The sequence below is a fragment of the Delphinus delphis genome, chromosome 20 (genome assembly GCF_949987515.2).
Source record: "Delphinus delphis chromosome 20, mDelDel1.2, whole genome shotgun sequence".
In the NCBI taxonomy this organism is placed as follows: Eukaryota; Metazoa; Chordata; class Mammalia; order Artiodactyla; family Delphinidae; genus Delphinus; species Delphinus delphis.
In genome coordinates this window covers 50,863,876-50,889,925 of record NC_082702.1, presented here as the reverse complement: position 1 = coordinate 50,889,925, position 26,050 = coordinate 50,863,876, and the positions used below count along the sequence as shown (strand labels likewise).

The 26,050-nt window shown below is 45.2% G+C and overlaps 1 protein-coding gene across 4 annotated transcripts in view; it reads left to right on the top strand.

Moving 5' to 3' along the window:
* The first annotated feature begins 344 nt into the window (after positions 1-344).
* The window catches only part of MAF (MAF bZIP transcription factor), a 31,825-nt gene continuing 6,119 nt past the window's right edge, over positions 345-26,050 (top strand). Inside the window, exons 1-5 of one of the 4 annotated variants that reach the window (XM_059999976.1) lie at positions 963-2,286; positions 6,498-6,600; positions 7,065-7,174; positions 14,475-14,535; positions 16,663-18,274. In XM_059999976.1, coding sequence (XP_059855959.1) covers positions 1,157-2,286; positions 6,498-6,600; positions 7,065-7,174; positions 14,475-14,508 — 1,377 coding nt within the window. In that variant the 5' untranslated portion in view covers positions 963-1,156 and the 3' untranslated portion in view covers positions 14,509-14,535; positions 16,663-18,274. Of the gene's footprint in view, positions 942-962; positions 5,697-6,497; positions 6,601-7,064; positions 7,175-14,474; positions 14,536-16,662; positions 18,275-26,050 lie in introns of those variants that run through there. The other 3 variants (XM_059999977.1, XM_059999978.1, XM_059999979.1) reach the window with 3 other exon arrangements.

The following is a 26,050-nucleotide window of genomic DNA, read 5'->3' as shown; positions in this document are numbered from 1 at the left end:
GCTCCGAAGTAAAGCCAACCGTCCTGCCGGTCCACCCGGGTTTCCGCAGTCCCCCTGGAAAACTCCTTCCCCTCTTGCACCAAACTTTGCGCCGGGCTTTGCAACCTCCCGAGGAGGCTGCGGCACAGGAAGGGTTAAGACTGCCAGTCCCAGCTGACAGTCAGCTGATTGGGCCCTGATTGACAGCTCGGAAAAGTTTCCTTGTTTCTATATTATGCTAATTGCGGCCGCTCTCGCCGCCTCCCATTGGTCCGGAGTACCAGTCAATTTCCCTTTTGGGCCTGACGTCACAAGTGCTATAAAACTCAGCAATTGCTTTAAACTCTTCTTGCTGGATCAGAGGCTTTAAAATCTTTTTTTCATCTTCGAGCTGTAGCTCGGGCTGCTCGTCGGCTCGGCCTCTCCCCTTTTGCTCTCCGCCTCGCCTTTCCCCAGGACTTCGCTATTTCGCTTTAAAAAAAAAAAAAGGCAAGAAAGAACTCCGCTCCCCCCTCCCTTTCCTCCAGCCCGGCTGCACCTCTGTCTTGCACTTGGCACGGAGGGAGGAAGACCGCGAGGTTGAGAGAGAGAGAGAGAGGAAAGGAAAAAAAAAAAAAAAAAAAAAGCCAGGCAGAAGAGGAGGCGAGAAGCATGAAGTGTTAACTCCCCTGTGCCAAGGCCCGCGCCGCCCGGACAGCGGCCCGCCGCGCCTCCAGCCCCGAGCGGCCGCCGCGCGCGCCCCGCCTGCAGCCCGGGCCGGCGAGGCGAGCACTCCTTATGCAAAACGCGCAGCGGAGCGGCGAGCGGGGGACGCCGCGCACCCAGCCGGGCTCTTCTGGCTTCGCCGCCGCCGCCGCCACCGCAGCCCGCAGAGGACCTTCCCGAGCCTGAAGCCGCCGGCTCGGCGCGCTAGGAGGCGAGCAGGCGAGGAGGGGCCGGGGCGAGCGAGCAAGCACATTGGCGTGAGCAGGGGGGAGGGAGGGCGGGCGCGGGGGGCGCGGGCAGGGCGGGGGGTGTGTGTGCGCGCTCGGAGGTTTCGGGCCAGCCACCGCCGCGCGAGCTAGAAGCGCCCCAGCCCGGCAAGCTGGCTCACCCGCTGGCCACCCAGCACAGCCCGCTGGCCCCTCTCCTGCAGCCCATCTGGCGGAGCGGCGGCGGCGGCGGCGGCGGCAGGAGAATGGCATCAGAACTGGCAATGAGCAACTCCGACCTGCCCACCAGTCCCCTGGCCATGGAATATGTTAATGACTTCGATCTGATGAAGTTTGAAGTGAAAAAGGAACCGGTGGAGACCGACCGCATCATCAGCCAGTGTGGCCGTCTCATCGCCGGGGGCTCGCTGTCCTCCACCCCCATGAGCACGCCGTGCAGCTCGGTGCCCCCTTCCCCCAGCTTCTCGGCGCCCAGCCCGGGCTCGGGCAGCGAGCAGAAGGCGCACCTGGAAGACTACTACTGGATGACCGGCTACCCGCAGCAGCTGAACCCCGAGGCGCTGGGCTTCAGCCCCGAGGACGCGGTCGAGGCGCTCATCAGCAACAGCCACCAGCTCCAGGGCGGCTTCGATGGCTACGCGCGCGGGGCGCAGCAGCTGGCCTCGGCGGCCGGGGCCGGCGCCGGCGCCTCCCTGGGCGGCAGCGGCGAGGAGATGGGCCCCGCCGCCGCCGTGGTGTCCGCCGTGATCGCCGCGGCCGCCGCGCAGAGCGGCGCGGGCCCGCACTACCACCACCACCACCACCACCACGCCGCCGGCCACCACCATCACCCGACGGCCGGCGCGCCCGGCGCCGCGGGCAGCGCGTCCGCCTCGGCCGGTGGCGCGGGCGGCTCGGGCGGCGGCGGCCCGGCCAGCGCCGGGGGCGGCGGCGGCGGAGGCGGCGGCGGCGGCGGCGGCGGCGGCGGGGGCGCGGCGGGGGCGGGGGGCGCCCTGCACCCGCACCACGCCGCCGGCGGCCTGCACTTCGACGACCGCTTCTCCGACGAGCAGCTGGTGACCATGTCGGTGCGCGAGCTGAACCGGCAGCTGCGCGGGGTCAGCAAGGAGGAGGTGATCCGGCTGAAGCAGAAGAGGCGGACCCTGAAAAACCGCGGCTATGCCCAGTCCTGCCGCTTCAAGAGGGTGCAGCAGAGGCACGTCCTGGAGTCCGAGAAGAACCAGCTGCTGCAGCAGGTCGACCACCTCAAGCAGGAGATCTCCAGGCTGGTGCGCGAGAGGGACGCGTACAAGGAGAAATACGAGAAGCTGGTGAGCAGCGGCTTCCGAGAAAACGGCTCGAGCAGCGACAACCCGTCCTCTCCCGAGTTTTTCATGTGAGTCTGACACGCGATCCCAGCTAGCCACCTTGATAAGTGCTCCGTGGGGGTCCGACTCGGGTGTGGGCTTGCCACTTCCAGAGCCTTACTCGCCACCGCCTCGCCCCCTCCCCTCCCGAGCTTGCCCCCCCCCCAGTTGCCCCCTGCGCGCACGCACACGCGCACACACACACACACACACACACACACAACACACACCGTGCTCCGAGTTGGTGGTGGTGGCGACGGCTGTTTTGAAGTCGGGGAGGGGCAGGTTGTCTGGCTCATGCATTGCCAATCTGAAATTCTCCATAACTCGCTAGCTTGTTTGTTTTTTCTTTTTTTTAACACTCCCCCCCCCCCCCAACGTGCTCAATGTTCAGCGATCTCGGCAGAGTTCCTCATGCTCACCTTTGAAGCCTGCATCATTCACATATTTTTTTCTTCTTCAGTTCATGAGCTGGTGTTCATTTTCTGTGTGTGTGTGTTTGTATTGTTTGGATTTTTTTTTTTTTAATTAGAGTTTTTGGAGCTTGCTGTGTTACCTCCTTTTTTTTCCTCCCCACACTCCACCCTCACTCCCTCTCCACCCATCTCCTCTGAGATAAAAGAAAAAAAAGAAAAAAAAAAAAGCTAAGTTTTTTTTTTTCTCCTCCTGAGTTCTTCGTATGAGATTGAGCTTGCAAAGGAAAAAAAAAAATGTGAAATGTTATACACTTGCAGCGTGCTGAGTTCCATCGGGTTTTTTTGAGCATTGTTATGCTAAAATAGAGGGGAAAAATCCTCGTGAACCTGCCACAATCAAGCCTGCATCAACCTTCTGGGTGTGACTCGTGAGTTTTGGTCCTTATGATGCCAAATCTGAGAGTTTAGTCTGCCATTTAAAAAACTCATTCTCATCTCATGCATTACGATGCTTGCTACTTTGTCTTAGCAACAATGAACTATAACTGTTTCAAAGACTTTATGGAAAAGAGACATTATATTAATAAAAAAAAAGCCTGCATGCTGGACATGTATGGTATAATTATTTTTTTCTTTTTTTTTTTTCCTTTTGGCTTGGAAATGGACGTTCGAAGACTTATGGCATTGGCATTCATACTTTTGTTTTATTGCCTCATGAGTTTTTTGAGTTCAGAACAAAAAAAAGTGCAACCGTAGAGCCTTCTTCCCATGAAAGTTTGCATCTGCTCCAAAACTGCTTTGAGTTACTCAGAACTTCAGCCTCCCATTGTAAATGCACTGAAGGGATTCCTTGTTAAAGATGCCAGAATGGGTTAAAAAATTTAACACGGCCAACAGTAAAGAACTCTTAATGCTTTCTTTTTAATAAGAATGACTGCCCCACTGGGGGGACTAAAATTGTGCTGTTGCCGAAAGCAGTCTAAAATTTATTTTTTAAAAACAGAAATCTGCCCCGTTATTTTTTTTGGTTTGTTTTCTTTTTCTTTTTCCTTTTTTTTTTTTTTTTTTTGGCTTTTGGTCATTGTCAAATGTGGAATGCTATGGGTTTCTAGTATATAATTTAATTCTAGTTTTTATAATCTGTTAGCCCAGTTAAAATGTATGCTACAGATAAAGGAATGTTATAGATAAATTTGAAAGAGTTAGGTCTGTTTAGCTGTAGATTTTTTAAAAGATTGATGCACTAAATTGTTTACTGTTGTGATGTTAAGGGGGGTAGAGTTTGCAAGGGGACTGTTTAAAAAAAAGTAGCTTATACAGCATGTGCTTGCAACTTAAATATAAGTTGGGTATGTGTAGTCTTTGCTATACGACTGACTGTATTGAAAACCAAAGTATTAAAAGGGGAAGCACCCCTGTTTATATCTGTAGGGGTATTTTACATTCAAAATGTATGTTTTTTTTTTTTTCAAAATTAAAGTATTTGGGACTGAATTGCACTAAGATATAACCTGCAAGCATATAATACAAAAAAAATTTGCAAAACTGTTTAGAACGCTAATAAATTGATGCAGTTATAAAAAACGGCATTACTGCACAGTTTTAAGATGATGCAGATTTTTTTACAGTTGTATTGTGGTGCAGAACTGGATTTTCTGTAACTTAAAAAAAAATCCACAGTTTTAAAGGCAATAATCAGTAAATGTTATTTTCAGGGACTGACATCCTGTCTTTAAAAACAAAATGAAAAGTAAATCTTACCACAATAAATATAAAAAAATCTTGTCAGTTACTTTTCTTTTACATATTTTGCTGTGCAAAATTGTTTTATATCTTGAGTTACTAACTAACCACGCGTGATGTTCCTATGTGCTTTTCTTTCATTTTCAATTCTGGTTATATCAAGAGAAAGAATAATCTACAATAATAAACTGCATTTTTTTTTTTTGATTCTGTACTCAGTTTCTTAGTGTACAGTTTAACTGGGCCCAACACTGCGTTAGAAGTGTAAAAGGCATCCTTTTCTCCAGAGGAAGGATTAATGGAGAAGTAATGAGGCAATAATTCAGAGTGAAACATAGGCTGTTTTGTGAGGTGGAAGGCCAGTCCCTTCCAATAATTAGTAATATTTAATATAAATGTAAATTACAATCTCTCAAAATCCCCCTCCCCCAGAGTTTTCAGTTTTCAAATAAGTAGAGACATCATTGCCCTGGTGGAAACAAACAAACAAAAATCCCAACCAGAGAGCAGGGCCTTCTCAGCCTCGCCCTGAGCTTCTCATCCCACCACACAGCCATCTAGAGGGAAACGAGCCCGGCAGAGAAGGCATTGGCAGAGGTGGCTTGGGCACATATGCATTCAATGGTAAAGATAAACAATTCTTGCCTTTTGGCTCAAATTGATTATTTTTCCTTCTTCCCTTACATGCCATGATTTTCTTGTTAGCAAGGCCTGACAGGATTTCACATCAACACTTCGGACAAATTACAGTTGTTTGTTTGTTTCTTAACTTTGAAGGTCATTTGTCTTAAATAGGAAAAAGAAAAATCCACCTCTCACAGAAGTCCAAGTACGTATCTGGGTTTAAGCTGTTATTAAATCATATTTCCCTGTGAATATTTAGCTGAGGGCTGCTCCACGTAGATGAGCTGGTAATGATTTCAGAGCACCTTAGCTCCTGGAATACAAGCAGAAAATAATGCCTGGTTGGAATAAAGGCTGTGCTTTGATTTATCGGCCTTTACCCCAACACAGGCTACGTGTGCGGGCTCCCTTAAAAGATCCCTTGGAAAGTCTGGAGCTACCTTCACTAACAGCATTGACCTATTTTAAAATGACACAAATTCATGCAACTAATGTTACAAATTCCTGCAGTTTGCATTCTTCAGCAACGTCCCCTAGATGGCTAACAGAATGTTAGACAAAGCCAACACTGTTTTGAAAATACAGCCAAACACGGTGACTTTTGTTTTATTTTGTTTTCTGTTCTTCAAAAAATAATAATAACAATAATATTGCAACTCTGAACGAAGGCCTGATTTTGAGGAAAACAGGTTGTGCTTGGCGCTGATGAGCTCTGGCCGGTGTGTCAGCCTTCCTACCCTTTTTCACAGAACATGAAGACAGTGGATAGGGCCCCCGAATCCACACTTTATTTTGCTTTAACACAGGTCTTAATAGTAAACCTATCTCCATGTGCTTGAAGTTAGCTGTTCTTCTCTGTCTCAGAGTTCTTGTTTTGTTTTGTTTTGTTTTTTTGGTCCGATCCCAACGAGGAGATTTGCAGTCTCCCCCTGTAGAAGCAGAAATATCGCTTATACAGGAAGCCCAGCATCTGACACAAAATTTTAGGCAAACATTTTCAAAATAACAGTGACCTGGATGGAGTGACTGCAGTTACCTCATGAGGAATGCCACTTGCGAAAAAATACAGTGGTCCAACAATTAAGCATTTTGGTAGGCCCCTACAAGGCAGTTTAATATAATAAGCAGGTTTTTGCCCCAAATATGAAAACGCCAAATACAGAGGTGCTGGCAAAAAAGTGAGGTTTTGGTGGCTGCCTTTAAGAGAAGGCTAACTCCTAATGAAAGGCACTTTCAGAAATAACCATTACTAAAAACTTTGAAATGTAATGAGAGTGGTGAACACAAATACATGCTTTTTTTTTTTTTTTAAACAAAGAAATCCTGCCTGAGTGCCCTTACTACAAATAAGTCTCTACATTTTTTTTTTAATCATGTAAGGAAATCTAGCTTTCCCTTTACACTGCATTTGAGTCTTTGTCTAAATAGTGTTAAAATTCCTTTCATTCCAAATACAGAACTGAGCCCACTCACAGGTTGGAGCCGTCGGTGGGATACACCACATTTTGGAAGCCCCACAGCGTCATGTGCTTACCCGTGTGTTCACAAAATGAAATTTACGTGAGAACTGTATTTTTATTATTTTTATTACTATCTGCAGTCATGGAACACAGCCTACCCCTGACTTCTGTTTAGTTTCCTTTTTAAAAAAATAAATGTGTTAAGAGATGAAAGCTATTAAATGTATAAGCTCCCTGCTAATTAACTGTGCCTCCTGTCTGAGGATCATACAGACCCACAGAAAAGCACGCTGGTGTTTCTTACTTTACGATGCGCCAGAATGAATAGATGCGATTGTTTTCAACCTGTAATATTGGTTTTTTAAAAAAAAATCCACTGAAATTTATAAGGTATGTGCGTTGATATGAAGGGAAGTGTCACAGAAGGTTAACAGCTAGCATTTTTAAAGCCTATGTAGACATGCACACTCTAAACAGTACTTTTTCACGCTTCGTTGTTTCTCTGGCAGATAATTTTACTAAGAAGAAAAATAAATAAATAATTGACCCCCCCTCCCCAAGCAGATGCCACGGGCAGAAGCTTTAACAGAGCCGAGCACCCTGCTTTTCTCTCGGGCCCTGGATAGTATTGTATTTTCAGTGATGTCAAACGTGGTCATTCATCAGACAGAGCCGTAAGTGAAACCAATGTTAGTTAAGTACACCCCCTCCGTGTGCTTTTTTTTTCCTCCCCCTTCTCTGCTCTCAGGCATCCACAAAGTCACCTCCCATGTTTTCTTTTTTTTCCAGAACCGTGTAATAATTTTTTACAATGTATCCGACACGTTAATAGATTGACCTCAAATAGGCAGAGATTCTACTTCCTGATCTCAGTGAGGAAATGATGTGTAGATAATCATATTTATCTGCCTTCATGCCATAACCACCTGGGCTCTCAACAGAGGCCATTCCAATGCGAGATGCTCTATTTCTTACTGAACGCGGGATTCTAAGGCTCTGATCTTTTCCCCCTTATACCTTTACCCCGGTAGTTTTTATTCAGTAACGTTGATTCGAGATACTTCTGCTCTTAAATAGGACGTCCCCTTGCCAAACCACCAGCTTTAAGGTTAAACACAGCGTCCAGGGGGCAAATGGTAACCACGCTTGCAAACATGGGGCGCAGCTGTCTCAGTAGCCACATTCCCAGCGTGTCCTTGTCTGAAATGACTGAAGTGGCTTGTGACACATTCAGAGGTTCCCGAGTACAGTAGTTGGAAGGTTTTTGCTGTTGTCTTTGTTTTTGGTTCAGACCAACTTACTTCCGTATTCACCCTTGGCTTGATCAAATGTACTCCCCCGGTGTTCTAGGCCAATCAATGTATTTAAAAGTCTGCTGGCCGCACAGGTATCTCAATTTTTTGCCTGTCGGTAGTTAAAGACTAACAGAGATAGGTTGGAAGACTGAGGTCCACGCGTGACAACCTTTAGCCGTCTGATTTCCGTACCAGTAAAACACACAGCCAAAGCTGCGGGGCTTACTTCTCGTATAAACATGGGATCAGAGAGGCTAGGAAGCCAGGTTCACCCGCTTTACACTGCTCGTCTGCGAGGCTCCCCACTGCGATTTACTTCCGTTTGATATATTTTTAAATTTTGTCCCTTTTCTTGAAGAAATGTCTTCATTCTTAGGGAAGAGATAACTACCGTGAGAGGCTATCCTTTTCACCACTTCTGATTATTACTCAGGAGGCTAGATGAATAATTTGGGGTCGGTGCCTTCCTTGTTGTCCAGAGTAAAATAAGAGAAACCTAGTTTGTTCTCACTCTGGGCCCATCCTAAATTTAAAAGATGTCCCAAGTCCAAGGCTGGGCAGACAGTAGCCATAAGGGAGAGGTGGTCCAGCCCTCCAGCCCACTGAATCAGGATGAGTTCGTTTGTTTTTGTATTTGTTTAAAAACAGAGCAGGAGCCTTCACCCACCTTCTGATAACACTGCTTTTCTCACTTTTGATATAAATCTTCAAAATCTAGACATCACACAGCCCCAGAAAAGGGAAATTCTCTCCAAGCCTGGCTCCACCACGGCTCTTGAACAAACCCAGCTCTGTCTGGCATTTTTTTTTTCTCCAGCGGGGGTAGGGGACAGGGTGAGAGAATTTCAGTCTCCCAGGCTGTCTCATGATTGCCGGGGCATAAAGAAGTACAGTCCTGCAACAATGTGGGAACATCTTTACCCTTTAGAGAGGGACAAAACAAAAAACAAAGCAAATCAAATTGCTTGGCACGAAGGCGTAGCAAAACCCCAGGCTCTCCATTCCTTCGTAGCATCTGTGGGAGGTGAGAAATGAGGCAAGCCAGAGAGAACGGTGACGCAGACTTCGAAGGCAAGAGTCACCCAGTGTACACATTTGCACACAGGTGCAAACCAGGTTCAGCTGTCCGTTTCTTTCCTGTATGTTCACGTGTGTTTCTGTTTTGAAAATTTTAGAGATCGAACCCCAATCAAGAGCTCCGAGGAAATTGCAGATGTCTTAATTTGGGGGCATTTATAAATATTTCAATCCGTGATTTTGCAGTGGGGACATTGGAGACATTGGATGTGTTATGCCCATATTTCTGTGGTCACCGCAGTAGGTTTGATGGCATGGTGACCGTTTTTATTGCTTAAATTTGAAAGCCCTTTGTGTGTTTTCCCTAAGTTTGCCCAATATAACAAGGCCAATATAGAAAGAACACATCAACGGCACACAGAAATCAGACCTTTCTATGAATGTGCATCAGAGTTGGACGGTTTTAAGAAATTCACAAAATGCATTTTCCACAGAGAGGCTATGATTGGAATGCACAGTTCTCTACCCAGATCGTAGTCATCTGCTAAGCACCTCTTCCCTGTTGAACACAATTCATTTGCTTTTCCTTTCTTTTTGTCAAGTAACAATTTTTTCTATAATTAGAACTCCGGATTGCAAAATCACATTCCTCCCTTCTCCACAGATTCTTGGATCTTTCGTTACGATTAGAAAGGGGCATTAATTCGAGAAGGGAGGATGAGGGAGGGGTGTCTGTGGAGCTTTGGGAGAGGAGGAGAGGAAGTAGAAATAGTTCTGTGCTCACCTCCCCACGCCCCCTTGGCCTCCACCCAGCCCAGGCCTGGGTGTGAGTTACACGCTGGGGATTTGGATTCTGAATTTATTCTAAATATTCTGATCACCAACCTTGAGTGTTTCCAAGCTAAGATGCCAAAGAATGGTTTTTCCTTGTGGTTGGTTCTTTCGGTTAGGAAATAGGGGAGGCCGTGAAACCTTATAGAACTGGGAGAGGAGGCGTGGTAACCGCTCTTCTGAGAGACTCCCCAGAAAGGATGGTTGTGAAGGGAATCCTGGGCTGAGAACTCCGGTCAGCAGTGCCGAGTTCCCTTTTGCAACCAAAATCTGTCCTGGTTCTGCATGACTTCATCCATTTCTGGAAGCCTGTGGAAGTGGGTTTCTGGTCTCCTTTGGGGGATTTTCCAGAAGGAAAGCAGGCCTGAGGATCCCAGAAAAATAGGCGATCCCAAACTAGGCCCAGAGGAGCAGAGGGCAGGTAGCGGCTGGTGTGCAGGGGCTGGGGGGAGTATTACTAACAAGAGACAGACCTCGGCTTATGACCCCCAGTTGCCAGGGGTCAACTCTAGGTCATTCCTAGGGCCCTAGCTTCCCACCAGGCTAAATGTGTTTGCAGGGTGACTGACAGGCCTCTGGCAGACCCTGAAATCCCCGTGATCCCTAAAAGCAATAGAGATGTCCTTAGCTCCAGGGCTTTGGCCCCTTACCACCTGGTCCCTGTCCCATCCCAGTGTCCTCTCTATAATTTCTGGCACCTCTACCCCCCATGCCTAGTCACCAGGGCCATCAGAGAGACTCAGAAATCACTACCTTGTACCAGAAGGCAGTCACCTAAGCTGAGCCTTCGGACCCATTAAGTCACTTCTGGGGCAGGTCCAGTGCAGACAAAGGCAGGGATGCAGAGGAGAGCTGGGAAGTGGCTCTGGCATGTCTAAGGCCAGCGGGAGCTTCCCACGCCAAGGACTTTGAAGCCTGGAATGAAGGAGATGAAGGCGGGGAGGATGCTGAGGTCCCGTCTCCCAGTTTCCATGCATGCCCTCTCCCCACGCATGCCCTGCACCCTCCACCCCACCCGACCCCCTCCCGGTCTACATTTGTTCTGCGCGGCCCATTCACTCTGGGCATCACTGCCCTGGCCAGGTGCACTCCGCATCCTCAGGGTCCCCTGGCCACTGCACCAAGCGCAGAAGGACGGGAAGCAGGGCCCGCGCGGTCGGGTCCGGCGGCTGCCCGAGGCCAAGAGGAGTCCCCGCGTGCCTCAGGCCCTGGGCTGTGCCCCGGGGGACCAGCAGGCTCAGGACGCTAGCAAAGCAGCTCCCCTCCGAGATGCCCGCGCCCGTGCTGGGGCACCACCGGCGGCCACACCCAGCAAGCCCCAGGGCCCCGCACCCAGCCGGTGCCCGCGACCCAGCTGGGTACTTGGGTTTGTATTGGGATTTGGTTGAAAGTTTCCAAGAGGACTGCCCTGGCCACAGTGGAGCCCTTGGGGACATTGAAAATACCTGCTCTGCTGCGCTCTGGGGTGGGCGCATGGAAAGAGGGAGTGGGGTTCAGCCCTAAAAGGCTCCGCCTTTCACCTTGGGACACCCCCCATCCCACCTTCCAGCTGCCCCAGGAACCTTCTGCAAATAAGAGCATCAGCTCCAGATCATTTGATTTTTACTCTATTAATTTTCCAGCCCATTTCCAGATCTAGATTTTTTTTTTTTTTTTTCCTGCTCTGGTTAGAGACAGTGAAGAGGCAAAAGAAAAAGAAGGAAATCTAGATAGACTGTTTGAAAATCTTTCTAGAAATCTCCACACAGTTGGGGTTTTCCTTGATAGAGTTTGACGTTTATTGTAGAGGAAAGCTACTCGGGAAAACTTTATTAGGATTTCACCCACAGCTCCAGCAAGAGGGGCTTGCTTGCATTCCCAGATTTAACACAGTTGCTGTCAAATCTCAGGCACTCAGAAACTGTCTAAAGAGGAGAAACTTGAAAACAACTAATTTCAGAAGGGAGACCTTCCATGTAGGATTTTTTTCTTATAGGGACCTTCAGTTTTTTGGATCCTTGAGTGTGAAGCAGTTAAGCATCATTGCACCTTCTTAAATAAATCCCCCCCCCCCGCTTTTTTCCTTTTTCTTTGCTTAAGGAAGGATTCATAAATGTGCAGATAAATATGTTGAAACGAAAGCAATGATCTCAGCATCTGACGCACTTTTACACTGTCAGATTCTATGAGATCTTTTTTCTTAGAATGGGGGAAACCGGCAGTCATCATTCCCAGATGAAATCTGTTAAAAGATGATAGTCGAGTCTGTTTTCAGGCAATGGATCCAACATCTTCTTTCATCTGCCATTTATCTATCTATCTAATCTATTTATGAAACTGTAACACATTGTAGGGGGTAGGCTATTAAAAGATAAATCTACCATTTCCACATTAGGACACAGACACGATCACACGACAGAGTTCTTTTCGGTCTACTCTATGTGTTGGTAGGCGGGAGCCAAACCTAGCCTGAATGGTCTGTCTTAGAATAATCATCTTCCCATAAAACCTTCGCTGGACTTGGCATGACTCAGAGCATCGCAGAGGTGCGTGCTGCCCATCTGTATGTTCTCAGGGTGCACTGTCCGTGTTAATTCCCTGCACTGTACCGGTAGTGAGACCTTTAAAATCTTCCTTGGAATATCACTGTACATTCCTATGCTATTTTAAAAGTACTATTTAATGGTTAGGTAAATAGATCCCACTTTTCAAGGCTCTGTGCTAGCAGACGTCTGGCTTCGACTACACCGCTGGGGTCAGGATGGAAAATCTCCTCTCCTGCTCCGCTGTGAGACCCCTTTGCCCTCCACCACCCTTCCCCAGTGACTAGCCTGGGTGAAGGTGATGAGAACAGAAAATGGCAATGGCTTTTGGACCCTATTCAGGTGTGCAAACAGAATCTCTCTCTCCCCAGCTTTTGAGAGTAAATGCCTTGATAACAGGATGGGTTCCCCAGGTGGCCAGAGAATAGAGGTCATCTTGAGGAAAGGGACACCAATGATCTAAAAAGGACATCTACTTTATGAGATTTCAGGCAAGATTCCAAATACGCATTTAATGAGGTCCGATTCTTTTTCTCCAGAAATAACAGAGGCTATGAGTGAGCCGGTCAGGAAGGCAAAGGGGCATTTTGCAAAGTCTCCGTTCAATTATTGCTCTGTAATATTGTTCTAAAATTGAAAAATGCCTCACGAGTCTATGATCTCCTGTAAATATTCCTTGCAGAAGCTTAACATACGTTTGCACTGCCCCAAAGGAATTACAAAAATATTCCCTCCACAATCTCTTAAGCTTTTAAACTCTATTCATTAGCATTTCTAGAAGAATCTGATGTTCCTAAAGACTTTTTTTTTTAAGTGACCTTATATGGGAAGTTTTCTTGTTTTGTTTTGTTTGTTTGTTTGAGATTAGCCATTTGAAGTTGAAATGGAGAATAATTGATATCACAGATAACACTTCCAGGTTTTATAACTTCAGTATGTTTCTTCTTTTTTTTTTTTTTTTGGCATAGAAATAATTTATTTGGCAAAAGATTAGTGTATACTCTGACATGAAAGAGTATTTTGTGCCGTAATGTTTTAAAAGCATTTCTAACGTGAAATGTGGATGAAAGCCCATGATGTATTTGGGGCAGCTCTGACAGATATGAATACAAATTTGTTTATATGAGTATTTTAATGCATAGTCAGACTATTTAGATAAAGGGAACTGGGAAAATTATAGAGTTATGCTAAATGAAAATTTAAGTAAAAGATTCTGTCAGTTACAGCAGCCTACAGATTTCAGCAGGTGTATGCGTTGTGTGTATTTTTTCACACCAATTGTAAAGTAATTCAAATAAAAGTGGGGCAGATTAAAGAAGAATAACTGAATCTCCACGTTGGAAAAAAAATTAGATTGACTTACTGGTTTATCACAGTTATTGTACCCAGATTGACTGTAACCATGTTGAATTTTTTAAATTAGATTTTAAATATATTTTGACAGTCTGAACTTGTAGAGTGTGGCTAACTAGGGGGAGAAATGACAGGTCTGCTTTGTTATTAAACTGCTGTCTGGAAAATATTGGACTCCGTACAGTAAATGATAATTATTTTGCCACTTACATTAGTATAGCTAATAGCAATAAGGGGTTTTTGAACCATAGAAAGCTAACTACTTTGAATTACTGTGCTTTGTTATTCACTGTGAAGCAAAAAGACGTTTTTTTTTTTCTAAAGCAGTCTCATTTTCATATTACCGTTCTAAGCATTCTCTGCTACTAATTTAAACAGAGAGGAAGTTAATAAATAAAAGGGCGGTCTCTAAATGGTTCTATTTGTTAAGAGAACATCTGCAATTAAGGTCATCAGTACCAGCAGAAGAGACCAGGGCAATGGAAGAGGAGGGGGGAAGATGGAAGAGAAACAGGCCCTAGTAAAGAGCCAGGGTTTGGTTTGGGTTCCCTGGGGATGGGCAGTCTTTGAACACTTGAGAGACACCCATCAGAGACCATTCATATCCTCCTCCACTGTGAACCCAGGATCGCTTGGTTCTCTGAACTGAGGGCAGCTCTAAAGCTGCTCCAGGCTGCCAGGCCAGTGGGCATCACTGTCTCAACCCCCCGGGACCAGAGCAAGAGTGGAGAGGGGTCGTTGAAGAAGCATCCCACGCCATTCTCTTCCATGTGAACCCTTCCTCTGGCAGGGCTGAGACCAGGATGCCAAAGCAAATGGACCTAAATCACTCTTCTTTTGGTCTCATTCTGCCCTTTTCATAGGTAGTTAGGCTGCCTTGAACATACTGTCCTTCTAAAGCCCTCTTCATGGTTATTAATGACCCTTTGTTTATTTTAATATATTTACTAAATCAGGTACCCAAGGGAATCCTCTACATCAGTGATGTGAAAAATCCTGTTGCCTGAAGTCAAAGAGGTACATCTTGATTTCTGATTTGCATGTGCTTGTTTGAGTGCATTTTCCATGAGGGAGACAGCAAGCGAGCAAAGCGAGTGAGGAATGCTGATCGCTTTCGAGGCGCGAAGGTCTCCTGCTTTAGTGGTTTTAGCATTGGGGTTTCACATGTACGTAAATGGTGATACCAGATGCTGAAGTGAAGGATGCATTGTGTGTTGAGACGAGCATGCATGCATTTTTATATTGATTTCATGACGTAGGTGTGGTGTACAGAGTACTAATCCAGTCCGAGTGGATCTCAGATCTTTCGCCTTAACTAGCGTGAGTCTGTTGACTCATCTTTATATTTGAATGTCAGACAATTTGCGTTGTCCCCCTCCTGTGTCCAAATGTGAGTTTGGAGCCACTCCTCCCTTCAAATGTAGGCAGAGGGAGGCAGAAATGTGATTTTCACCTATGAAAAAAAATGAAATTAAGCTATTTAAATGGGTTTTCAATTACAGGGATCCCGGGGTGAATTTAATTATGAATCCTCTTCGCTTAGAGAGCTAGACCAACACTCTTACACCAATAATTACTTAGTGTTATCGTTTTATGTATTCCTGTTACGTCTTATTGGCTAATGGAATGAAGTTTGACTTTTTTTTTATTTTATTAAATTTGCTTGCTGAGAAATTTGCATGAAATACAGCTTTGGGTTTAAGTCCCACCGTCAAATTGCTACTGTTTAAGAAGGAGACACTTTAAGAATCCAGTGAATTGAGGGTGTCAGGAAACAGACCCGGATTTATTCCTGCTCTTCTGATATGGTATCTGATTACTTACTTTTACACGTTATTATAAGGACAGGCTTTGAATAACTGGACTGTGAATATTTAACATGATTTCTTTCCTAGCCTTAAACAAAATTAACATTTTCTTTAATAGCTCTCATACATAGATTTTAACTAAGTGTACACCTTTGGGATTAATTTGTGTATCCTTGTGTATGCATATGCCATACCGATACTTTATTCCTTTCTCTTTCTATTCCTTTCTTTTATCCCTGTCCTTCTAATTGCAGTTTGAAAGCCATCTATTAAATATAATGATCCAGACACACCGGGCAGGTTTTGTTACACCGAAACCATCCATTTTGAGCAAAGAGTTAATGAACTTTTAAGGCAAGATTCACCCGGGTCTTGACCCCACCCCCCGTAATATTTCATATAAGGTTACTGGCGGGAGAGAAATCAAATTTCAGCTGTGAACATGATTGACAGGTGAGCGTGAGGAAGAGAAAGGCATTTGGCTAGATGGGGAATTTGGAGAGGAGGACAATTCCTCCAAGTTACTCTGTGGTATTAGGTATTATAAGCTGATACATGAAAAGTTCAATACTTGATACTCCTGGGAGAGTTACTTAGTTTATTTTCAGAAAGTCACTTTGGTTAAGAGATTTCAGTCCTGGAAGCCAAAAATGGGGAATCACTAGCTTTCTGCTGTCTTGCTGATTTCCACTATGTACAACTTTGTGGCTTATTTCTGGCAACTTTCTAGGCTAGAGTGTGAGAATTAAATCACAAGCCATTTGGGGAGGCATTTGATTATTTTATTTATTCTCAGAAACACAGTCTAGATTATATTCTGGTTCTTGGGCATATTACAGAATAGTCATCCTAAGTGGTATCACAAAAAGATCAAATTCTCCATTTTCCTAGCATCCCTTGATCCTAACATTTTCCATTAGTGCACGTTCCAGCTTAACATACGCAAATCTACCCAAGTGCATGATTTATCAAGGTTGTGCCTTCTAAGCAAAGTCTTCTAACATGACGATCAAGAGAGACAACGGTCCCACACTGCCGTTTGATGTCAGTTTCTCCATGGTAGCATCCCTGGGTCAGGTGTGATGTTAGCATCGTCACCATGGAAAGAAGTGATGGTGTTGCTTGACCCTAAGACAAAGAGTGGCTTTGGAATTCACCTTAGAGCCTGTCTCTTAGCGTGAACTGTCAAAAGGAGGTAACACAACTACTCATGGTTGGCACCAAAACTGAAGGCAGGCCTTTCATACATGCTCTTTCATCTTGTGTGTTGAAACACTAATTTCGGGAGATACTGGTGGACCTTAGCCTGCTGATGTGTATGCTCTACCCATTACAGATGTTCCTGACATTGGCTAAGACCCATCCGGATGCAACCGAGCCTTAACAGAGCTGCCTTGGGGCAGGGCAGGTCGGACACATATAACATAGGGGAGAGGCCTGTTGGTAGCTTTCCTGTCACCCGTGGGAGTTTCCTGATGGAACTTGTAAAAACAGCTCTTCCCGGGTTCTAAGTACCCGTCACTTTTTTTTTTTCCTAGTCTTAACAATTAGCTGAGTGGATATGTTTTATCCTGACTGTACCTATGCTGACGTGAATTCAAACCAATGTAAGGAAGGCTTTACTCTGTTATGAACTGGGATATAAACAAAAAACACAGTAAAAGGACTCCGAAATCTTGTTTCTCCTTTGTATAACGTGTCCTCCCACGTTGCCAGGAATCACCCAGAAATAAAACGCAAGCATGGTTTCCCAATGTCCAGTGTCAATGTGGGTACCTGCGCCCAGCTATTTAATTCCAACATAAAATTAAAGATGTCATAACCATATTTCCTTTGCAGAGTCCATCAAAATATTTTAACAGAAATGGTGAATGAGGTGTTCTCAGGCAAAGGCCATGGGAAAACACAGACCGTAAGTTTTCGTCTCCTGGTGCCTCGGTTTGAAAAGCCCACGTGAGAACCGTGGCTTCACTGCAGACCCCTCAGGGCCTCTTGGTCCTCAGCTTTTAGAGTAACTGCCCCGTCCTGGAAGACAGCAAGGGGTAGGATGCTGTCTGGCACGCAGATCTGGAGAGCAGACCAATCCGTCACAGATGCCATGAGTATGTCTTAAGCACATTACATCACTGTATTTGTTGGCACTGAGAAAATAAGGGAAAATAATTCTGTTTAAAGCGTTTTATTACTGGGACTAACTTACCGAATTGTTTGTTGTTGTTGTTTGTTTAATCAGATTATGCTCCTGCCCAAGCCCCCCCTCCCCCTTTCCATACAAGGCTGCCTAATGTCTTCCTTTCTGTGGACACCGGCCCACTAGTGAGCAGATTTAATCAATTAATTATAGCAGAGCAGGTACAGGGCAAGCGGCTCAATGAACTCACATTATTTCCAGTCAACGTTAGAATGCTATCAAAGGGGCTGCCGTAAAGAAAGGAACATTATGCATTTGGGAGCATTTGGGGGTGGGGGGAAGGAAGAAGGAATTTTTGCACGAGTATAGCACTCGTTATTTAAAACAAAATGATGCTTCTGTAAAGAGCTTTCGTTCTAAAAGCACACATTCAGTCACCTGCCAAAATCTCAGATTTATTGCTGCCGTTCACAGATGCCAATGTTGAAACTCTCCTCGCCTGCCGCTTGCTGAGTCTTTCATTTCCTCGATCCAAAAATTACTGTAAAGTTGTTGTTTAGTGTCTGCCTTTTTTTTTTTTTTTTTGCTTTTCCTGGCACCTAATGAAATTATCAGCAATAAATGAGCTATACAGAAGGGTTGGGTTTGCTTTTATTTATTTATTTTTTTTGGTCTTTTTTTTTTTTTTGGCAGTATTTGGAAAATGCTGGGACAAGGGTAAGCCGGTGGGAATATTCGGACTGCCTCCCTTTCCAGCGTCTACAGGAAATAAAGCTATTAGCATTTATATAATTTCAGATGGGAACTAATACTGAGGGTGGGAGGGGGGAGGAAGTTTCGGGTGTTGAGTGGGAAACAACACAGCCCTGACCTCCAGTATAAACTGCTGGAAGATATTACCACCTAATTAACAAACCAGGGGCGCATCCTACACCTTCATCCCTGGTGAGGTGAAAATGACAAAAAAGAGAGGAAGGGAGTTTGTTTCTTGCCATTCCCTCAGCCAGCAATCATCCTCTAATGACGGGTCATCCACATGGAGCAAGTGACGATTTCTTTTTAGTCCTTTGAGTCTATAGAAAAGCACAGTAACTTCATTTGCTGGCAGGTAGGCAGTAGAGGTGAGAATTGAATTGATCTGAAATTGACCCTGCGGTCACGCCTCCTTTAAATTGGGTTCTTCAGACAAAGTTTCTTTTCTTCTTCCTGGGCTCCTGCCAGCAGCCAAGCTGAGTCTTGAGTGGGGTGGGGTCGAGGTGCAATTATTTAAAGGGATTCTGACCCCAGGGTTGAACCCCCAACGCAAAGTTCCTCAGGATGGAGACCTTTTGTTACAGATGGTGCTTAATTAAAGGGCTTGAGTCCACCGCGATGGCGTGCCTCTGGTTTGCTTATATTTTAGAATGAGGTTCATTCCTGATGTACAAGAAATGGCGGAGGAAGCATCTCTTACTGGGCTGAAAGTTTTGAACGGAGAATAGAATTTTCTGTTTCCTCTTAAATTTCTCTTCCTTATTTAACCGCCCCCCCCCACCCCGCCTCTTTCTGATGGAGCCATTAAAGGCCTTTCAATAAATCTTAGGGTGCACACGATACCTTTGACAGTGTTGGACATCCTGCCTTGCTTTTCAGATGGCCAGGAGAGCCTGCTGGACAGGAGGCCTGGCCTCTCTCACCTCCCAGCGGCGAGGGTCGCCAAGAGAGATCAGAAATTCCTTGACTCATTTTGACCTTTTGGACCTCAGCTGAGAACCGCGGTCTCATTCTTTGCTCCAGTGGTTAGTGCCTCCTGGTAGTTCTGTCCTGATGCTCCATGGCTGTTTTGTTCATGTGATAGTCAGTTTTCCCAGCCATTTTCTTTTCTTTCCTTTTTCTTCTTCTCTTTTTCTCCTTTTAAAGCCCGGAAGCATTTCCTCACCACAGCGTAGTAGAAGGAAGGTGCACGTGCTTTAACAGGCGTGTTTGGAGATGTGAGCCCGAGTTCCCCCGTGCAGGGAAGGAGCCACAGTTTGGTATGAGGACAGGATTTCTGTAGACCTCGGGGCTGCCCCGCGGCCCAGGGCGGAGGGCCCTCAGCTGCGGTCCTCTCGGCTCCGGCAGCCTCTGGAGACTCAGCACGCAGGCGCATGCGAGGCACCTTTCCCAGGAAGCCTGGCTTTCCCCCCACCCCCACCCCCGCGCTCTCCTGATCTCGTGGAGCCTCTGGAACCAGAACTCGCTGCTTTCAGAGTGTTCCCCAGTTTAGTTCTTAGTGATAAAACTGTTGGTAAAAATGGGATGCGTTCAAAACACTCTAGTCTCCACGGGGAACCTGGTTAATTAGAATGTTACCTCTGTTGGCTCTGCTCTTTGCTCACTTCGTAGCGTCCTGACAAGCCCTCGTGTAAAACGCCCGAAGGTCAGTGGAACGAAATAGCACGTGACTCGTGCGCTAAGCCCTCCCTACACGTTTGTGGGCGGATAATAGGCCCAGCTCCCAAACTCAGCTGAGAGGATTTGAGTTGGAGTGTGTTTGGGCCTTGCAGTCTGGTTCCTGCCCCGGAGCAGAGGCTTCCCTTGTCCGTCAGAGCTTGGAGCTTTCATAGCAGCGCGGAGACAGTCGCTCGGCTCAGGAGAGGAAAAAAAAAAAAGTAAGGAAGGATTTCGTTTTATTCTTTTCGAGCGCTCTGATATTAGTAATGAAAACTTTTCCATCCCTGTTGCTGAGAAATTTGTGTTTTTTAAGGCATTGGTGGGGATGTGATGGCGAGGGATGGGGGGTGAGATATTAGATCCAGCAAGATGTTTCTGTCTTTACTCAGCGTCTTACAGTGTTCTTCAGATTCTGCGTCCTCTCCAGCATCCTTTCCCAATACAATAAAAAGAAGGCCCTTTCCCATGTTTGCCACGGTTAACTTATCAGATGTTTCACTTTAGGAAAGATGGGATCCAAGTGTGTGATTTCATTGTAAATTCATCAGGTGTCTCTTGCCAAGCTATTGAGGACGCAGTTATTCTGAGAAGCCATCTTTTACTATTTCTTTAAAATGTAATTAAGATCAGGCCACTGCCTGGTTTCAACTGGACGGTTCCCCCGCCCCCTTTTTTCTTTCTTTCTTCTTATTTTTCTTTCTTTTTTTTCTTTTTGGCTATTGCAAGCTGCAGTAAAGTGACCTGTAATTTATAATCAGAGTTTGGTATCGTTAAACTGTAAAATCTGACTTTGGGGTTTTGCTCATAAAATAAATAATTGAAAAAATATAGCAATGAGGCTTGTACAGTGGAGGCAACGTCAGTACATGTATATCTGTGTATCTGAATATGCGTGTATGTATTTTTTTTGCTGGAGGCTCTTAAGCTAGCCCTGAAAAAGCATCTTAGAAAACCGTGACTGTCAACATCCAAGTAGGAGGATTCCCTGATAAGAATATAAGCACATTTTCTTTAATGAACTTTGAATTCGTTTTGTAAACTCCCTTCGTCATTCACGTTATTTTTTAAGGTGTATTATTTCGGCACTAAGGAGTCAGCATATACACGCTCGAACTCTCTGTCTATAGGCTATAGCGCGCCTTAGCTAGAAAGACTTATTTTTTCCTTTTCTTCTAACAAGGATGCTCATTTAGAAAGCAATGTTTATGTGAAGTGCTTGTCAGTTGGCATTTTTACTGGGTTGCTAACCCAAAGGTAAAATATAAAGCCATGTCTTTTCCTCACTGGCTTGTTGGCTTGTTGTTACTGGAAGGGTCCCTCCGTTGTTAGCTTGATAAATAATTTTCCTAGGGAGACTCTGCTGTATTTTTATGCTTGCTGTCTGTTTTCTGCTGGCTGCAAATAAATTTCTGTACTCAGAGGGCACTAAAACTCCAAACACATGGTATTTCCCCATTTTGCTGCTGGTCGCCTGAAATATTTATTCCATCTCATGTTTTTGATTCATTTTTTAAAGGAAAAAATAATTTGTGATTAACAGCAAACAAAAATTAGCCCTTTATTTCTCAGGACCATTGGGTTTGAACCTGGAAGTGTAGGTTGTTTTTGGAAGGCTTTGCGTGTCAAACCCTGTTTCATATTTGTCACATTGAAGACAAGAGTTATTCATTTGGGGGAGTCCTGAAGTTTTCTCATTATAGATTTCCTTCTCTGCCTTTCTAGCTGTACGTATTAAGCTGTTAATATGAGAAATGAAGAGGGGTATAGAATTCTGCCTAGAAACAAGACACTACACACATTCTTTACATTTGAAAAATGATATATTGTGTGAAAATGGAGATGAAATTGATCATAGGTATCAATATAGCTGTCAGCATCCCCCTGGCTCTCAGGCCTTGAGACTTGGGGTTCACTCCTGAGGAGAGATTGGTGTGGGTCAGTCATTGGGGCAAAATGGGAGGTTCCCTGGCACAAACCTAAACAAACACACCCGAAAACATTCCAGTAAAATAAAATACAATCCTAAAATAAAATAAATGAACATATTCTATAAATTACAAACACAGTGAACACAACACATAGTAGGGGTACAAATAATATGTTTAATGAAGGAAGGATGTTTATGCATGTTGGCAAAAACAAGTGATCATTTTAAATCATTGCCAGATTATCGCATTAATTGAAATATGATTTTTTCAAAGCAGATCTTCTACTTGCGGTTTGCTCATTAGCGGGGTCTTATTTTCTGAAACTGGAACATATTTTTACAAAGGTACCAGAGACATACATTTGAAGCTAGAATGCCAGCTCACATAACCAAGATGTTGAGGAGACTGAGTCACAGGTTTTCTGGAGTTCAGCTTCTGCAAAGATCAGCAAAAGGAAGAGGAGAATGTAGAAGAAGGGGCAGTAGACATACATATTGATTATTAAAACGTGTATGTATCTTATCAAACGTGTACACAGTTTATTTTCCTCTCCCACTTCTCAGGGATTTCAGAAATGAGCTAGGCTTCAAGCGGATGACTTGTTTTTCCCCTCTAACTCTGCAGTTGTGGAGACTATGAGAATCAGATTTTTTAAATATTTAACGCAGTTGATAGTCACCATTTCTTCCGGTTACTTTGGGGTGGTACCGGTTAGTCAGGAGTTAGAGAAAACTTCCATGGAGTTGAAGACCAAGATATTCCACCCAGCCCTGCCCTTTGGAGGTCATCCAAAGCCTCACAGGCGATGCTGACGACAGCTACCATTCATTGAGCATCTCCTGGTAGCCAGGACCTATGCCACCTTTGATCCTCACAAGTAGAGGGGGCAGATACTTTAATCCCTTTTATAGAGATGCAGAAACTCAGGCACAAAGCAGTTCAGATAGGATTTGACCTTACACCACAGTCATGCAGATTTTCTAGCTAGACACCATGCCACCCCTGCCTCAGCCAGCTCATTCCCTCCTTCCCAGTTAAAGAACTCAGTGTTTAACCTCAGCACATGTTGTGTGGGCTCAGCTGCCCTCCCCTCCCCGGTGTTCTTTTTCTGAGTGGGGTTGAGTGACGCCTAGAAGAAAATGCATTATAATCTCAGAAGGATCTAGAAGATCAGGGCTAGTACTTCTCATGAGCTTGACCCTGAGGACCCCTCTGGCTCTAAAAGCAAACGATTCTGTGGTTTGGGTTGTGGTAGGTAATGGAGCAGCCTTTATTCAGAGATAAAGATTGTCATTTCAAGAGCATTTAAAAAATAATAGATGGTACATTTCCTTAATACCCTGTAATGTGTAAAGTGTCAGGTGCACAACTGACACTCAGGAAATTGCTGGATAGTGAAGATAAATTAGCGTTAAAGCACTCCATTGAAAGGCCCATTTAATAAAAAGTTGTCAGCAAAACCCGTAGTCCCATGAAAAAGAGCACACACTTTCTGCATCTGTGAAATAGGGGTAGTCCCTCAAAGGCTTCTGCAAAGGATTAAATACGATATCTGTGGAAAGCGCCTGGCACAGAGTAAACATCCTGCCATACTTGGCCCTGATCGGTATTATGTGGAATAAAACTTTGACCTTGACGCTGTGCAAGCTCTGATTTGTTTTAGAATAACTTCGTGGTTATGATATTGGATATCTTCCCTCTGCTTTAAAATAAGCGTTGTCACAATTGGAAAATGGGGAAGAACCTAGAACAGTAGTTTATTATCTGCCTTCCCCTCAAAAACTACCATCACCCCTAAAAAAAATTTTTTAAAGGTGTACTTGGGAAGTTCTGCGGTCAAATAATTTAGGGAAATCATGGATTAGACCAAGTTAAACATTTAATTTTGCTATCCTCCATCTCGGAGCCTTTATATGCTAATATGTATTGTGACACTCCATAGGGAAGGACCAACGTGGGTGGCACACAACATCTTCCCAACTTATTTGAACGTGGAACCTGTTTTCTAATCAGCCATCTTGTGGAAGTAACAGTAGGGCAGTTTTGAAAAATGGTTGACTAGGTAAAGAAGTTCTGACTTAATTATTCTATTTAGTACCAAAGGACCCCTTTACTAATTTCCTCCTGTGAAGCCCATGTTTTCAAGGATTCATTTGTAATTCTGTGTGTTTGTTTTATTAATCAGAGCCCCTCCATAAAAGCTCTAGGGCTGGGCTTCCCTGGTGGCGCAGCGGTTGAGAGTCCGCCTGCCGATGCAGGGGACACGGGTTCTGTGCCCCGATCCGGGAAGATCCCACATGCCGCGGAATGGCTGGGCCCGTGAGCCATGGCCGCTGAGCCTGCGCATCCGGAGCCTGTGCTCCGCAACGGGAGAGGCCACAGCAGTGAGAGGCCCGCATACCGCAAAAAACAAAAACAAAAACAAATCTCTAGGGCTTCTGATCAGCAAGAGAAGTGGTATAATTCCATTGATGTATATTCAATCAAAAGCAAAGAAAACCTGATCATGGGGGTTATCCTGTAGGTCTTTACGATGATAGCAGTGGTTCATGGGGGCCATTACTGCCTTCACAGGCTCCCTGTGGGCTTTTAGGATGCCGGTTTGGGATCCTCTGCTCTGATTACAAAACCCAGGATCACTGTCAAATTCGAACTGCTGTTTGTGATTGGATGAGCCTTCCAAGGGACTCTGAGGTCTTGGCAGGAGCCCGTCAATTTCTTAGAATCTTGGACATAAAAACTGCCTTCAGGTTTCTGTTCCTTTATTGTAAGGATACAGGTGTACATTAAAGGCATGAAATGCAAGATGGAAGGTGGGCAGTGTTGGCGATGGGGGCTCACTCTCTCTGTTCCTCTTCCCTCCCTTTTCTCTGTCTGCACATCTGCTTCATTCTCCCTACAGGAAGCAGGCAGGCCTTCTTGCTTTGAAGTACCCCTGATTCCCACCCTCACCCCTACACATCCCCAGCAGAGGTTGGTTAGCAGCTCTGCTGTCCTGTTCAGAGGAGATAGCTGATAGGTTCACCTTGGTGAGGTATATCTTTTGTCCAGTGAGCACTGGCTAGGGGTGGGTCTTTATGGCCAGCTGCTGCCTAATCACATTTGCTGAGAATGGAGTTCTGCAGGGACTGGGAGATGGGGGAGATGAGCGTTTCCCAACGTGGGAGAGGGAAACTGGTACCCAAGAGTCACGTACACCTCTTAAGAAGATAGGAATGAATAGAATTAGGCCATGAACAGGTCTCTGAACCCAGAGGCTGGATCATCAACCTTGGATAAACCCATGGGGCTTTTAAAAATGTTGATGCCTTGCACCAGACCAATTAAAGCAGAACCTCCACAGGCTGGTGGGGCTCAGGCATCAGTATTTTTTTTTAAAAATTAATTCCCAGTGATTCTAATGCACAACCATGATTGAGAACTCCTAGTAGAAGTGTCCAGAGACACAGCTGTGGAAACCCAGAAAGTGAAGAAGGTGCTGGTGAATTTCCCATCTTTTATTGTATTGTCTTACAAGTCAGCATTTTTCAGGTCCAGTTTAAAATTAAAAGGGATGAACAATGGCTTTGTGTTTTTCCTGCTTCCTCAGGCCTTCCTAGTGCTCCATTAACATCAACTCTGTTTTTTATAAGGAGGGCTCAGGCATTCAGATAAGGCACACAGGGAAAGAGAATCTGAGTTGATGTCCAGAAGCCCCATTTTTTACACCTACCTTGGCCACTAAACAGCCTTGTGACCTGGGCAGGCCACATTCCCTGGATTACCCTGCTGGACTTGATTCTTGTGTTTTGGGAAATGGATCAGCTGAGCTCGAATCAGAGGCCGTCTATGAGTCTACACATCAGCTAAGGGACCAGTTTGTCAGGGATTCAGCACGTGAACCAAGAGAGAGACTGAGCGTTTTGAGCCGGCACAATGGCTGATCTTAAACATGGAATGGTGTTGTAAAAAATTCTGCGTGGAAAAGAAAAGAACGTATTTGGTTGTCAAGTTACAAAGATAGACATCGTGCAAATTCTTTGCACGTACTTTTGCAGTTACCAGTGAGATATTTGTGTTACTGGTCGTCATAACCGGCAGGCACTTAGTCAATGGGTGATCGGGGTGGTGGTAGAAACAGGACCGAGGAAAATGCCTCTGGTTAGAGTTAACCAAGATGTGTGATCACGCACTGTCAGGCACACTGATTCTCCACTAAAGCATAGCATTAAACCGCACAGAAATGGGCCCGCTCTGGAGGCGCTCTTTACCTT